This window comes from Typopeltis vanoorti, chromosome 20, assembly GCF_054136105.1.
Source record: "Typopeltis vanoorti isolate ZY-2024b chromosome 20, IOZ_Tvanoo_1.0, whole genome shotgun sequence".
NCBI lineage: Eukaryota > Metazoa > Arthropoda > Arachnida > Uropygi > Thelyphonidae > Typopeltis > Typopeltis vanoorti.
This window is the reverse complement of record NC_143568.1, coordinates 19,837,193-19,849,832: the sequence shown is the minus strand read 5'-3', so window position 1 is coordinate 19,849,832 and position 12,640 is coordinate 19,837,193. Positions and strand designations below refer to the sequence as shown.

The 12,640-nt window shown below is 36.3% G+C and overlaps 1 protein-coding gene across 1 annotated transcript in view; it reads left to right on the top strand.

Annotated features, from left to right (window-relative positions):
- LOC150095268 (uncharacterized) overlaps positions 1–11,171 on the top strand; it is a 302,954-nt gene extending 291,783 nt beyond the window's left edge. Inside the window, exon 21 of the mRNA XM_090410345.1 lies at positions 10,011–11,171. Within this exon, the coding sequence (XP_090266471.1) occupies positions 10,011–10,095 (85 nt within the window). The 3' untranslated portion in view covers positions 10,096–11,171. The remainder of the gene's footprint in view (positions 1–10,010) is intronic.
- The last annotated feature ends 1,469 nt before the right edge of the window (positions 11,172–12,640 follow it).

Sequence of the window (12,640 nt, the reverse complement as noted above, 5' to 3'; positions counted from 1 at the left end):
ACAGAGAGGCAATTGGTTTTCTTCTGCTTTTTCTATTATTTGTTTTACTGCATGAATATGATCAATTGTGTTAAAGCCTTTATGGAATCCTGTTTGTTCTACTGGTTGATTTGAGTCTAGAAGAGGGGTTAATTAACCTGTTTGTTATTACTTTTGTGAGAATTTTGTACAGATTGGAGAGAATACTAATTGGTCTATAATTCTTTACTTCTTCACTATCTACATTACTACTACTCACATAATCTTCATTGTATCTCATCTCCATTTAAGTTTTACTTGATGCCCTAGCATTGCCATAAGCCTTTGCTTCATAATTTTTGGTATTCTTAAGAGCAATACAAATTATCTCTTGCATGCTAAGGACACAAGCAGTCGCTGTCACTGATCACTTTCCTGCCCATGTGAGGCACCTGTTTGTGGTGGAGGGGACCTCCCATTGTGATAGTACTGGCCCTTTGAGTTTTTTGTATCCTGTCTTCCATACCACCATCACTGGGATCTAATGCACTGCCACCATGTTTGCCATGCAGTGCAACCTGTAGACCTTACAAAGGGAGATCCTGGTGATCTTGCACTACTTTGTCCTCTGCTTTGGCAAGACAGTTTGTCCTGGATGGCCTGGCCAGGATCATTTGGCTAGTGGGATTGCAAGAAGCCTGTCTGCAGGGATTCAGAGTGTTGCAGTAATTCTCCTTCCCCATGGGCTGGGGACATGGCTGAGGTGCATTTATAGCTTCCAGGGTAGCCCTGTCATTCCACTCCAGAGTGCAGTCATTGTTTGCTGGTGAGTGGACATCCATTTATGGCTCCATGTTGGGTAGGGAGTTCTGGCACTGAATCCAGCTCCTCCTGAGAATAAACATGTCTTCATTCTCTTGTTTATCAGGAGGCCCTCAACAAGCCCCAACCAGCTATAGAAACCAAAGAATGATCAACAAAAAAGCAAATATAAGAAACAAAAAGCATCAGAAGTGGCAGCAAATACACCACTAGTCTTAACCATACACTCAACAGGTGAATGTCCAGTTGGAAAAATATCGCCCTTCTTCATCCAGAAAGGTTTAGAAGAGTCTGCATTATCTCCAAAAAAATGTAAAGAAACTGCATTCTGGAGATATCCTTATTGAAGCAGATACAGTAGCACAATCAGAAAAATTACTACATCCATGCAACATGGGAGACAGGATCATGGCCTAGAAACTGGAAGAAGTCAGTTTTCATACCAAGGAAAGGTGATATGAAGGCGTGCAAGAATTATTATTACGTTATACCTCCAGGGAGTCCAAAGACTCACCGAGGGAGGGCATCTATTTTACAACTCTGTCTCCACCACTCACTCAATACACCAATGCCATCTACCGCCCACCGCCACCACTTTCATAGACAATCACCAGCATCCGTGCCCATGGCGAGATTCGAACCAATGCCTTTTGGCTGAAGAGTGGATACGCTAACTACTTCGGCCAACTAGGCTGGCCAAAAGTTACTCTCTTCAGGTGATCTAGTGCCGTAGAAGGCACATGCCACTTCCACTGAGCTACACAATGGCATAGCCAATTGCAAGCAAAATTTTATTGAAGATCATGCTAAATGGGATTGAGGCCAAAGTTGAGGCAGAGATGCCTGAGGAACAAGCAGGTTTTAGGAAAGGTAAGGCCATCTGAGATCAGATCCTTTGCCTTAGACAGATCATAGAAAGATATAAAGAATTCAGGCTGCCTCTGGTAATGTGTTTCTTAGACTACTCTAAAGCTTTTGACCGTGTTGAGCATGTGAAACTGCAAAAAGTAATGAAAAGAAAGGGTTTTCCTCAACACACTATCAGGCTGATAGCCACGGTAAGAACAGGTGTTGCATTGACTGACTGGCTTCAAGTTGGAAAAGGAGTTAGGCAAGGATGTTTACTTTCTCCTCACTTGTTTAGTATATATGCGGAGGACATCATGCGTGAAGCATTGGATGAGCTCAGGGATAGGAATTAGGATAGGAGGTAGATTGATCAGTAATCTGAGGTATGTTGATGATACAGTACTCCTTTGTAATGGCATGGAAGAACTAGGACTAATTCTTGATAAAGTTAACAAGATCAGTAATAACAGAGGACTTCACCTCAGTCATAGCAAGATAAAGATTATGGTTCTCAAAGGAAATACAAACAGGGAAGCTCTTGAGAAACAAAGTGTACCTTAATTGGAGAAAGAATTGAGGAAGTCAGCAAAGTTTCAGTACCTTGGGATCCATTATTAACGTGAAGAATTGCTGTTCAGAAGGTTAGGAATGGCTAAAACAATAGTCAGAGACTTGTCTAAAAATCTAGAATCTGTCTGTGCTATATGGAACTAAAATAAAATCCCTGCAAGTTGGATACACCATTTATCCAACTATCTTTTGGCCACAATTTTCTACAAAGCTTGACAGACTACCATAAAACTGTTTGGTTTGCAGATAAATCTCTTCTACAATTCTAGAAGTAGCAGTAGACATAGCTCAGACACTGCCAAACTCATTTGAACTCTATTCGGATGACTCAAAATTGGAGGATCTAGTGGGATCTTCTGCCATGTTTCCAGACAATATTATATCTGCACAAATCCTGCTAGAACGTAACAACTTTATAGTAGAGCTTGTACTAAAATATATCACATTCCACCACTACCAGTGGTACATAATATATTCAGACTCACAAAGTTCTCTTCAGCAATAAGAAGTCTAGAGCTACTGCTACACCTAGAACTCTTTTGAATTCAATGCCTACTCTTTCAATTATGGAAGCTACACTTGGATTTACACTTCTGTTGGACTCCAAGCCATGTTGGGATTAAGGGAAATGAGGCTGCATGTGCTGCAGCAAGGTCAGCTCATTTCTCAAATAAAAATTCCTATCCTAGTAGCAGCTATCTTGGAACAGAGAGAATAATAACAAGTTCTTCCAAATTAAGCCTTGAAATTAAATTATGACAGGACTAGTCTACACAGGGTTCAAATAGAGGATGTTGTTCATGCTCTGCCCAGCATGGGTCATAGGTATCTCACTCACTCCTTCCTTCTGGGTGTGTGTGTTGGGGGGGGGGTGATATGTGTATTTTGTGACTCTGGACTATCCATCACTTATATTTTAATCAACTGCCCTCATTTTGTCAATGAGCATCATCATTATGTTTGCTACTTTTATATTCTTTCTGAGCCCCACACACTTAGGAAGATACTTTTTAGTTTGTTATTGTAAATATGTTTTTTTAAAAACCTTGGATTTATGTACAATTTATGAATTTTAATATTTTTTATACTTTTTTTACATCTGTTTTATGTTGTCTTATTTATTAAATAGTATACTTCTAAGAAATGTTTCATTTATGATTTTTGATATTATTTCGACTTTTATATATAGTTTATGACCTGTAATAAGCCCTTTATTTATTGCATGTGTTTTTGGTGCAATATGACTATAACTCTCCTTCCACAATTAAACTCAAAAACAAACAAATTCATTACTTTGCTTATGCTTAATAATATGTTTTAATATCCAGTCCATAGCTAATATTGTTTATTTTATGCACAGGTTTGCCTTACCAGTTCTTTAGATTTGTAGAGCTGCAGTAATAACATGCAAAATAAAACATTATAAATCTAGACAAAACCACAATATATTCATCTTTTAACAGAAATTGTGATTGGAGTGAGCAGCAGTAGGGGTTTACAATTTTTATGTCATGAAAGTGTAGGAACTCAGTTAATGAGTACTTGCACACCAAGGATTGCTGTACATATGAAATATTTAAAGAAGTCCTTTTTTATGATTATCTTAAAAGATGAACTAAAGAAAAGCGTTCTAGAGCATCGGTTCCCAAATGGTGGTACACGTACCCCAGGGGTACTTGCTGGGTCATTCATGGGTACATGAAAAATAATCAGTAATGGTGGAAATGGCCTCGTTTCCACTATTTTACATTAAGATAGGCGCTGAACAAAAGTGTCAGTATTTAAAAACAGTTATTTTAAAAACAAGGGGTACAATTTATAGAAATGGGTTTAAAAGGGGTACACAAGTGGAAAAAGATTGGGAACCACTGTTCTAGAGAATTAAATTTTCTTATGCATCAATTCACGATTTGCAGTTTTGATATGATTCAGTAGTGAGAGAAATATCCTCTTAGTCTTCCAGGAATAGGGATGGTAAACTATAGATACCGTTTTAGCATAGTCAGAATATAATTTTGGGAAATTTTTGTTACAGAAGGGAATCTAACAATTTCATTTTGTGTTAGCCACAAGCTCCATGTCATCTTAGTGCTTAGCACTGGTTTGTTGGTTTCTTAAATTCTTGCTTGGTATTTCACTCATTGGGAGCCTCCATAGCTCAGTCGGTATAGACAAAGACCTGGGTTTGATTCCCTTCCATGACATGAGGAATCTTTATCTGCTCTCTTTTGACTAAATGTGAGTTAGCCAGTCTGATATGGAGGTATAGGGTTTTTTCATCCCCTCAGAACAGGAAAACCATCCCATAAACACAGACAGGTTACAGCCATGAATATTTACAACAAATGTGGGAGAGGTAGAGTCCTCAGCACATTATCATTATGCCCATAGTCAACCATGAGTCACATCATTGTAGTCAACCTCCTGGACAGAGATGGTACACATGATGATAATTTCATTCATCGATCGTGAATAATAAGAAGCTGAGAGAACTAGGATTATCTCCAAGTAGATGATGCAAAATTTTTGCATCATATACTGGAAGTTGGAGTATCGATTAGTCAAATATTTGGTTAACACCCCTCCATGTGGGGTACCTATTCGCGGTGGCAGTTATCTCCCAATCATGGTACTGGCCCTTTTCATTCTTCCTCTTTTTCTTTGCTTTTGTTCCCATATCGTCAGCTCTCCTTAGTCATTTTACATTATCCTATCTGCCAGGTTACCATCATTGGTATCCAAGACCCTCTTGTATTGTTTGCTGTGTGAGCAGTCTGTGGACATTGGATAAGGTAATCTTGCATCACTGTGGCCCAGACCAGGATCATTCAGTATGTGGGTTTACCTGCAAGGATCACTGATGTTGCAGTAAACTTACCCTGCAACACCAGTGATCACCAGATAAGTTACCTGATAGTCAGAGGACAGAATCCCAAGGCTTGCTGCAGTGCTAATATAGCATCCAAGTATGAACCTGGCATTTCCTTTCTGAGTGCATCTGTTGCTTGCCAGATAGTGAGTATTCATGTGCGTATCTGTGTTTGGTGGTGTTCTCTAGTACTGCAACAAAAATTCCCTTTTAGTATGAATCCTTCATCCTCAAATTTTCAAGCCTCCACAACTCAGTCAGTATTGACAATGCCCTTCGGTTGGAAAGACCTGGGTTTAAATCCCATCTAGGATACAAAGAATATAAGGGCTTTTCAACTGAAGATGAGTTAACTCATCTCATATAGAGGTTCAGGGTTTTACCTCCTGGAAACTTAGGCTTTTCATCAGATCAGGCAAACCTGGTCAGAAGAACACAAGCAATTTACAGACTTATATAATATACTCGCCTCATAACATGTAGTTTCTTTTGCCATAAATGAAAAACAAATCCTCAAATTTTTTAGCACCCTCACAAGGTCCCAACCAAGTACAGATACTGTAGACACATGATATATGTGTCTACATGACTGTAGACACATATTCTAGGTGTGGTATCAGAATAGGAGGTCTTTGATGTTCCAGATGAAGAGATAGGGTCAAATTTTAAAAATCAGGAATGAAAGATATGAGGTGCATCCTGAGACATAGTTCCTGGTCAGAACCAGTCACCTGGTTCTGACCAGGAACATCAGTCATTCTTACTTTTGATCCATCCAAACCTATAACACTGAAAACAGGATGTTTCAACTGGTCTGTTAGACTCCTTATCCCTAATCCACTGAGTTGCTTTAAATGTCAGAAATACAGACATGCCCATACTGCTTGTCGTGGCTCTGCTGTATGTGCCTGATTGGTAGTAAAGAGCAAGATAATAAATCTTGCCCTGCAAAGAAACCTAAATATCTGAACTGTAAGAGAGACCATCTAGCTTACTGCATTGCATGTACAAGGCGGAAGGATGAAAAAGAAATACAAAACATAAAAACTGAACAAAATATTTCATATCAAGATGTAAAGAGGAAATTGACCAATCTGTCCTGAAATCCTCTTATACCTGAGAAGCTTGTAGTTAAGAGAATATCAGACACATTGTATTAATTCAAGCATATATGAATTTTATGGTAAGGACATCAAAGAAAATCCAGAGATGGGTATGGCCTTCTATATTTCCTAAAAGGAATTAACAGATACAAGCCAGACAAAGTTGAATCCTCAACCTTTTTGGAAATCAGACAGGTCTGTTAAGCCAAAAAAAAAATTCGTACAGCAGAGCTGTCATGGATTCTTTCAAAATATCACTGATATCAAGGTTCTTCTGCAGAAACACAAACCTCTGTCTTCAATCCTAGTTGGCAATCATACGCTTTTTCAGCACATCCAGCTTAACTCTGCTCTGGAAATGGTAGCCATCTGCCTATCAATGATATTTCTTAATTTTTGCTGGGTTCTGAGTTACTGTAGATTGACTTGATAATCAAATATTGCAGCTACCTCAGCACATACTTCTTATGGGTGACTTTAATGAACATTAAAGTTAAAACATCATAAAACATCAAATCTTAATGAACATAGTATTCTGTGGAGTAGTACCAACACAAATGGGCAAGATTGGATTGTTGAACATATGCTCAACAATAATGACTCTCTCTCCCTCCTCTTGATAATTGACATATGTTATTTCATATGCCGACCCACTTTTATTCTGCAACAGATCTTGCACTCTACTTTCCTGCCATTCTTCCGCTGCTCATGTAGGATTACTGAAGAATGTAGACGTGATCATTTCCCTGTGTTTTGGTCTATATCATCACAGGAATCATGCTCTTCTACATGGAAACTTGACCAGGCTGGCTCAGATACATTTTCCTTCTTCGCTCCTCAACTTTATGGTTGGTGGGATAGCAGTTTGCTACTTTACTAGGGAATAATGAATATGGAAGAACAAGGAACTGCCATTGCCTTCTCTGCCCTACATTAAATGTTTATCTGTAGATATGTGTGTTCGTTGAACTGGTTTTCCGGTTTTGAAGGATGAAATTCCAAGTTTCTGGGAGAAAAACAAAACTCTCCACCTCCAGGTGAGACTAGCTAACTCACCTTCAGTTGAAAAGCCCTGCTGTCTTACAAAATTTAATGCTGAAGTAGCCAGCCAAACACATTGGTGAAGCAGTCATGTATATAACAGACCATATTATGCAGGCAACAACAATGGCAGTTTCAAAAACATCATATAGATTTCTACAGTATCCAGAATCACGGTGGAACCCAGAGTGCCAAGTAGCCAAAAAAGATCAAGGCAGAGTATGGGATATACTTCATAAATATCTCCACATCAAATTTCTTTGGCCAAAGCACCTTACATTAGACATCAGAATGAAATAGTCTTGGATTCAATGTACATCATCTATCACTCATAAAATGAAAGGCAAGTATAGAAGACATTCCAGGGTGGACAAATTATTCATCCATCCTGGAACATACTGGATGTGTAGTTGCTGAATGCAAAGCAGTTGTCGACATTTCAGAGGAAAGCTTTGCTAGAATCTCACCAACAGTTTGCTATTCTCTTGAATTTTTGGTATTGAAAGAACAACAAGAGAAACTGCTGTTAATTCACCCTATAATGATGTGTTTTGCTATGCCCAACTGTGATCTCTCATGAGGAACATAAATCATATATCCAGTATCATGAACCTGAGTCTAGCCTAGCAGAACACACCTGAGCTAAACATAGTTCTTTGATGAAGGTAAGATGACAACAGGAGATTTAATGATAATCTGTGCTATTTTGTAATATGTATTGGCAGGCATGTTTGAGCTTTCATTTGACAGTGGAGAGACCATCTGAGGCAAGATTGTCACAAGCATACCAGGTATGGAAGAGTTTTCTGGTTTTCAATTTTGCAATTAATTTTATGCATTTGTGTTGCTTATTCAGGTGGTTGAGGAAGATGTTTAATAGGAAACCATGAGACCAAATAACAAAACTATTATCAATATTTGAACCATGCTGGATTGTAAAGTGGAGCACGTTGAGTGGGAGCACAGTCTAATCAGTGGGAGCAGACCCAGAAGTGTGATACCAAGGTTGAGGTGATGTGAAGTCATTAGCCTCTATATGTGAGTTGCCACTCCTGAAGTTACTTCGCACGCAAACTTTGTTTGCTTACACTTGGATAAAGGATTAAACCAAGAATATAATTTTCTGGCATCTTTAATTTATAGTATAATCAAGTGGAAAACTTTCACCATCTATCTCTAATCCAGAGTATTTTAGTAATAAGGTGTGATACCTTTTGACTACTTGTTTATGGAAATATGACTTCTTCATTACTTCAACCTTGGTATCACTTCTGGGTCTGGATCCCACTGATGAGACCTGAATTCAGGTCGAAACTGGTCTGGGAGTGACCCTTCCCATAATGTATAGCATTGTGCATATCCGTAAGGATATAAGTTTTGCATTATGGGGTGATACTAAGGCAAGCGATGTGAAGTCATTAGCCTCTATATACGAGTTGCTAAGTAACCTACACTTGAATAAAGGATTAAACCAAGAATATAATTTCTTGGCATCTTTAATTTATAGTAACAAAGCAGAAAAACTTGGTAGACAGATTGATCATGTGACAGTTTCTTTCAGGTGGTTGGTTTTTCCTCATATTGCTTGTTTGTAGTTGGCTACTCCTAGAGTTTTGCTGACAGATTGCAACTAATTAGTTGCAATTTTAGAACTTGATTTTGAGCAAGTGCTAAGTTTTTATAAGCTGTTTCAATTTGCTTCATGATTTTTTCTCACAGCTGAGTGTTGCTTTCAGGTGGACATATATCTGAGGTGCTTTGGTCAAGGTATTTTTGGCATGATGCATTTGGTCATGATATTTCAGTTTTGTACATCTTTTTTAAAAATGACAGATGATTGATCAAAAAAGAAATCTGTATCTTTAACTTACTGTAATAAGTGCAACACCTGTGGACCAAAAATTATTTAAAAAATCTTTTTATGCACCCAGAATGACATTCTGCATTTAGTGTGTTTGTTACAATTTTATTTTGTATCCTCTGAAGGTGACTAAATATTCAGAGGCATTGAACTGTTGTTTCATTCGTTCTTTTTGCTGTTTTCATTCCATTCAGTATGTCATGATAGCATCTTGAATATGCCAGCTAATGGAGGGGCAAAGGGATGCATGAATAATTGATAAACATGTGATCTGAGCTTGATTTTTACAAATGTAACAGGTCATTCTAACCATAGTGGCTCTTACTGTTTATTCATACACACTATTTGATCAGATATTCTGTAAATTTTGCTCGTTTTTCAAGAATGTGTGATATTTCCTAATGCAGTGTGAATTTTATTCACAGTTTTGATATTATATTCAAATTACTGTATATTTAACCTGAATGCAGATATTCAGTTTTATCATTACAACTAAGCTTTTGTTTTATGGGGAGCACAACTTTCTTTCCATTTTTTATACATTTTCTGGGGTGTGCACTCCTTAAAATTATGTATAATAAGAAATTTCATCACTAAATTACCGTATTTAGAAATACAGTGACTGCTCATTTAGTTAGACTTTCTGAGATATGTGCATCTTCTCTCACACAAAATGTATCTACTTTATGAACGAATATATCTGCATTATGCGTTTATAACACTTAATGTTATGAATCAAATACTCAGTTAAATTAAAGAAAAATTCATGCATGGATAATCTACATATATAATACTTGTTATTTTTCACTTTCACCTTCCCTTATCTATTATGTTGTATGTGTATGGTAAACCAAGCATATCTTAGTATTTATATAAAATACTTTTTATAAATGACTGTTATGTGTATAATTATTTATTTTAATTTTTTCTTTCCCAGAGCTAACACTGATAGATCATCAGCTGTTTACCCAGTTAGAAAGATTCGTAAAGCGATTAGAAGGACTGGACGGAAAACTGATTAATTTCTGTTCTTTAGCTCTGAGACTTTGTGCATTTTTATGTAAAGTTAAATAGTATAATTGTGCAGACCAGAGGGGGGAAAAGGGGAGAAAAGAAAAAGATTTCAAAAATGTACATTATTACTCTAACAGGTTTCACACTGGTACATGGTTATGTGCTGGAATTGCCAAGTTATAAGTGAATGTGTTATGACTTTATCAAGCTCCACCAAGTAGTGTGATTTTGTATATGGAATGTCAACTTGTTCTCCCATTTTCTGTTTAACATTTAGGATGAAGATTTTAATCCATCATCAGTGATAAATAAAACTTTTAGGATGGTTGGTACATGTGTCTTAAAGTCGAGTATCTCTGAATGGACATGATACATTTGAATTATGCACTACAAAAAATTGTGTGAAACAAGGACTTAAGATTTTGTAACACACATTTTTATGAATATGTTTATGATCTGAAATCTGAATCTTAAATTCAGTACAAAAGGTTTTTATTTTTTTATTTTCTTTTATTATATTGATTTTTCCCTCCCTCCTGTAGCAGTGGATTGAAGTTAGTTATCTTTTACATTTCAGAACCAAAATAGATAATATTCTTGTGTAGAATAAATAGAACACAAAATTAATTAGGATAGCATTCCTTGGAAGAAAATGGACTTTCATAATTTCTAATGGTTTCTTATAATACCTATGTACAGTATAAAATATGATTCATATGTTATTGCATGGATAAAGAAAAAGAAACCATTATGCACTGTATGTTCCATTTTATGTGATACTTCATTATTGTTTTATTCTTTGTATGTATATCTGACATTGCTACATTGTTTTTAATGCTTTGGTGAATATCTTTAAAATGTAATGGGAAATATATAATGATGAGCTTTGCACTTTTCTGAACCCACAACTAAAGAAGTTTCCTTGGTGATCTATCTTTCACCCTACTGGATATGTAACATAATTCTTCATTGAGAAGAGAAAAGTGTTCATCGTGGCTGTTACATTATTTTTTTTTCCTTCACCTTCTGTATTTAAATGAATAAAACTTAATGCATATGAAACTTGGTAAACAAGTTAAGAAAATTGAGACGTACTATAGTTATTTTTTATTCAGAATACTTCAAATGTAATTGTTTTCTTTAATATTTTAATACTTGGGTTAAAATCAATATAACTCACAACTGAAGCTTGTTATTATCATGCTTCCATATCCAGAGTCAACTGTGAATATTGAAATTATGCTAGTAATTTCCAGAAATTATAACATGAATATTTATTATAGATTCTCTCTATCATGCTGTTCTCTCTCTCTCAGTTATTTGGTGTTACTGCCATTCTGATGTAGGGTTTTAGAGTTATAGCAGGTAAGGCTTTATGGTGTTAAGCAGTGGAATAGCAGAATACTAAAGTGTGTAAATATCCATAACCCTAGTCATTCTAAGTATGCATTTGTTTGAGATTTGCATATCTAAAGCTGTAATGCATAGAGAAAGTGGAAGTATGGAAATGAGAAAGAATTTTTAAAAAAAACAAAAAAAAAACTGATCGTTGTAACATAAACTGGAAAATCAGTGGCAGTTTTCATTTGATGCTTTCTTTTTTAACCACCAGGCTTGCCATGGTGGATAAAATACATCAGCCATTTTACATGTCCTTGCATTTGATCACACCTTGTTTTGATAGATTGCTAAACATTTTATTGCTGGTAGAGTAGTTAAAGACATGCCTAAATAGCATACAAAAAAAAAAGTTCTTTCTAATAAGTTAACAAACTTAAGTATTTTGCTTAACTATGCTTTATATGCCATATTAGTTACTGGTGTCGTGTTATCTTAACAATTATATTTTGATAAATATTTACCTATTTAACAAGACACTACTATTTTTGATCAGAAAACAGAAATATTTAAGAGTTAAACTATGTCACCTCTCTACACTAAATTAAAAGTGCTTATGGTATTTTTAATAGTGGTAGATTGCATTTTACTTCTATATACAATTGAAAAAGTTGGAAATTACCAAATGTTCTCTGTAGACACAGGCACCTATCTTACATGCATGTATGCACACCTCACATACAAATTAGGGGGGAGGGGGGCACAATATGAAAGGGTTATTTCTGAAGTACATTCATGAATATTTTAATTCCCATGAACACAGTGTTATCAGGTCATCCCAAAAGTAATATTTTTTATACTGTACTTGTTCAAATGTGCCTTAGCTTGTCTAAACATGAGTTTTTAAAGCTTTATAAGTACCACTAAGCTGAGATGGCCTCATTTTAAGGAATTCCACCCTGCAAGAACATCATACATAAGTTATTGTGTAAACTCTTTATTACTATGGAGGTCACTGAAGAGCACGTTAGGCACATCTTGCTTTATGAGTTCAAAATAAAGGGGGGAGGGAACAATGCTGCTAACATTGTAAAAAAATGTGCAAGAAGTGTATGGTGGTAATCTTTTGAATGTGTGAAAGTGCCAGCAATGGTTCCAAAAATTTTGACAAGGGGACTTTAGCTTGAAAGACTTCCCTCACTCTGGGCGCTCTGT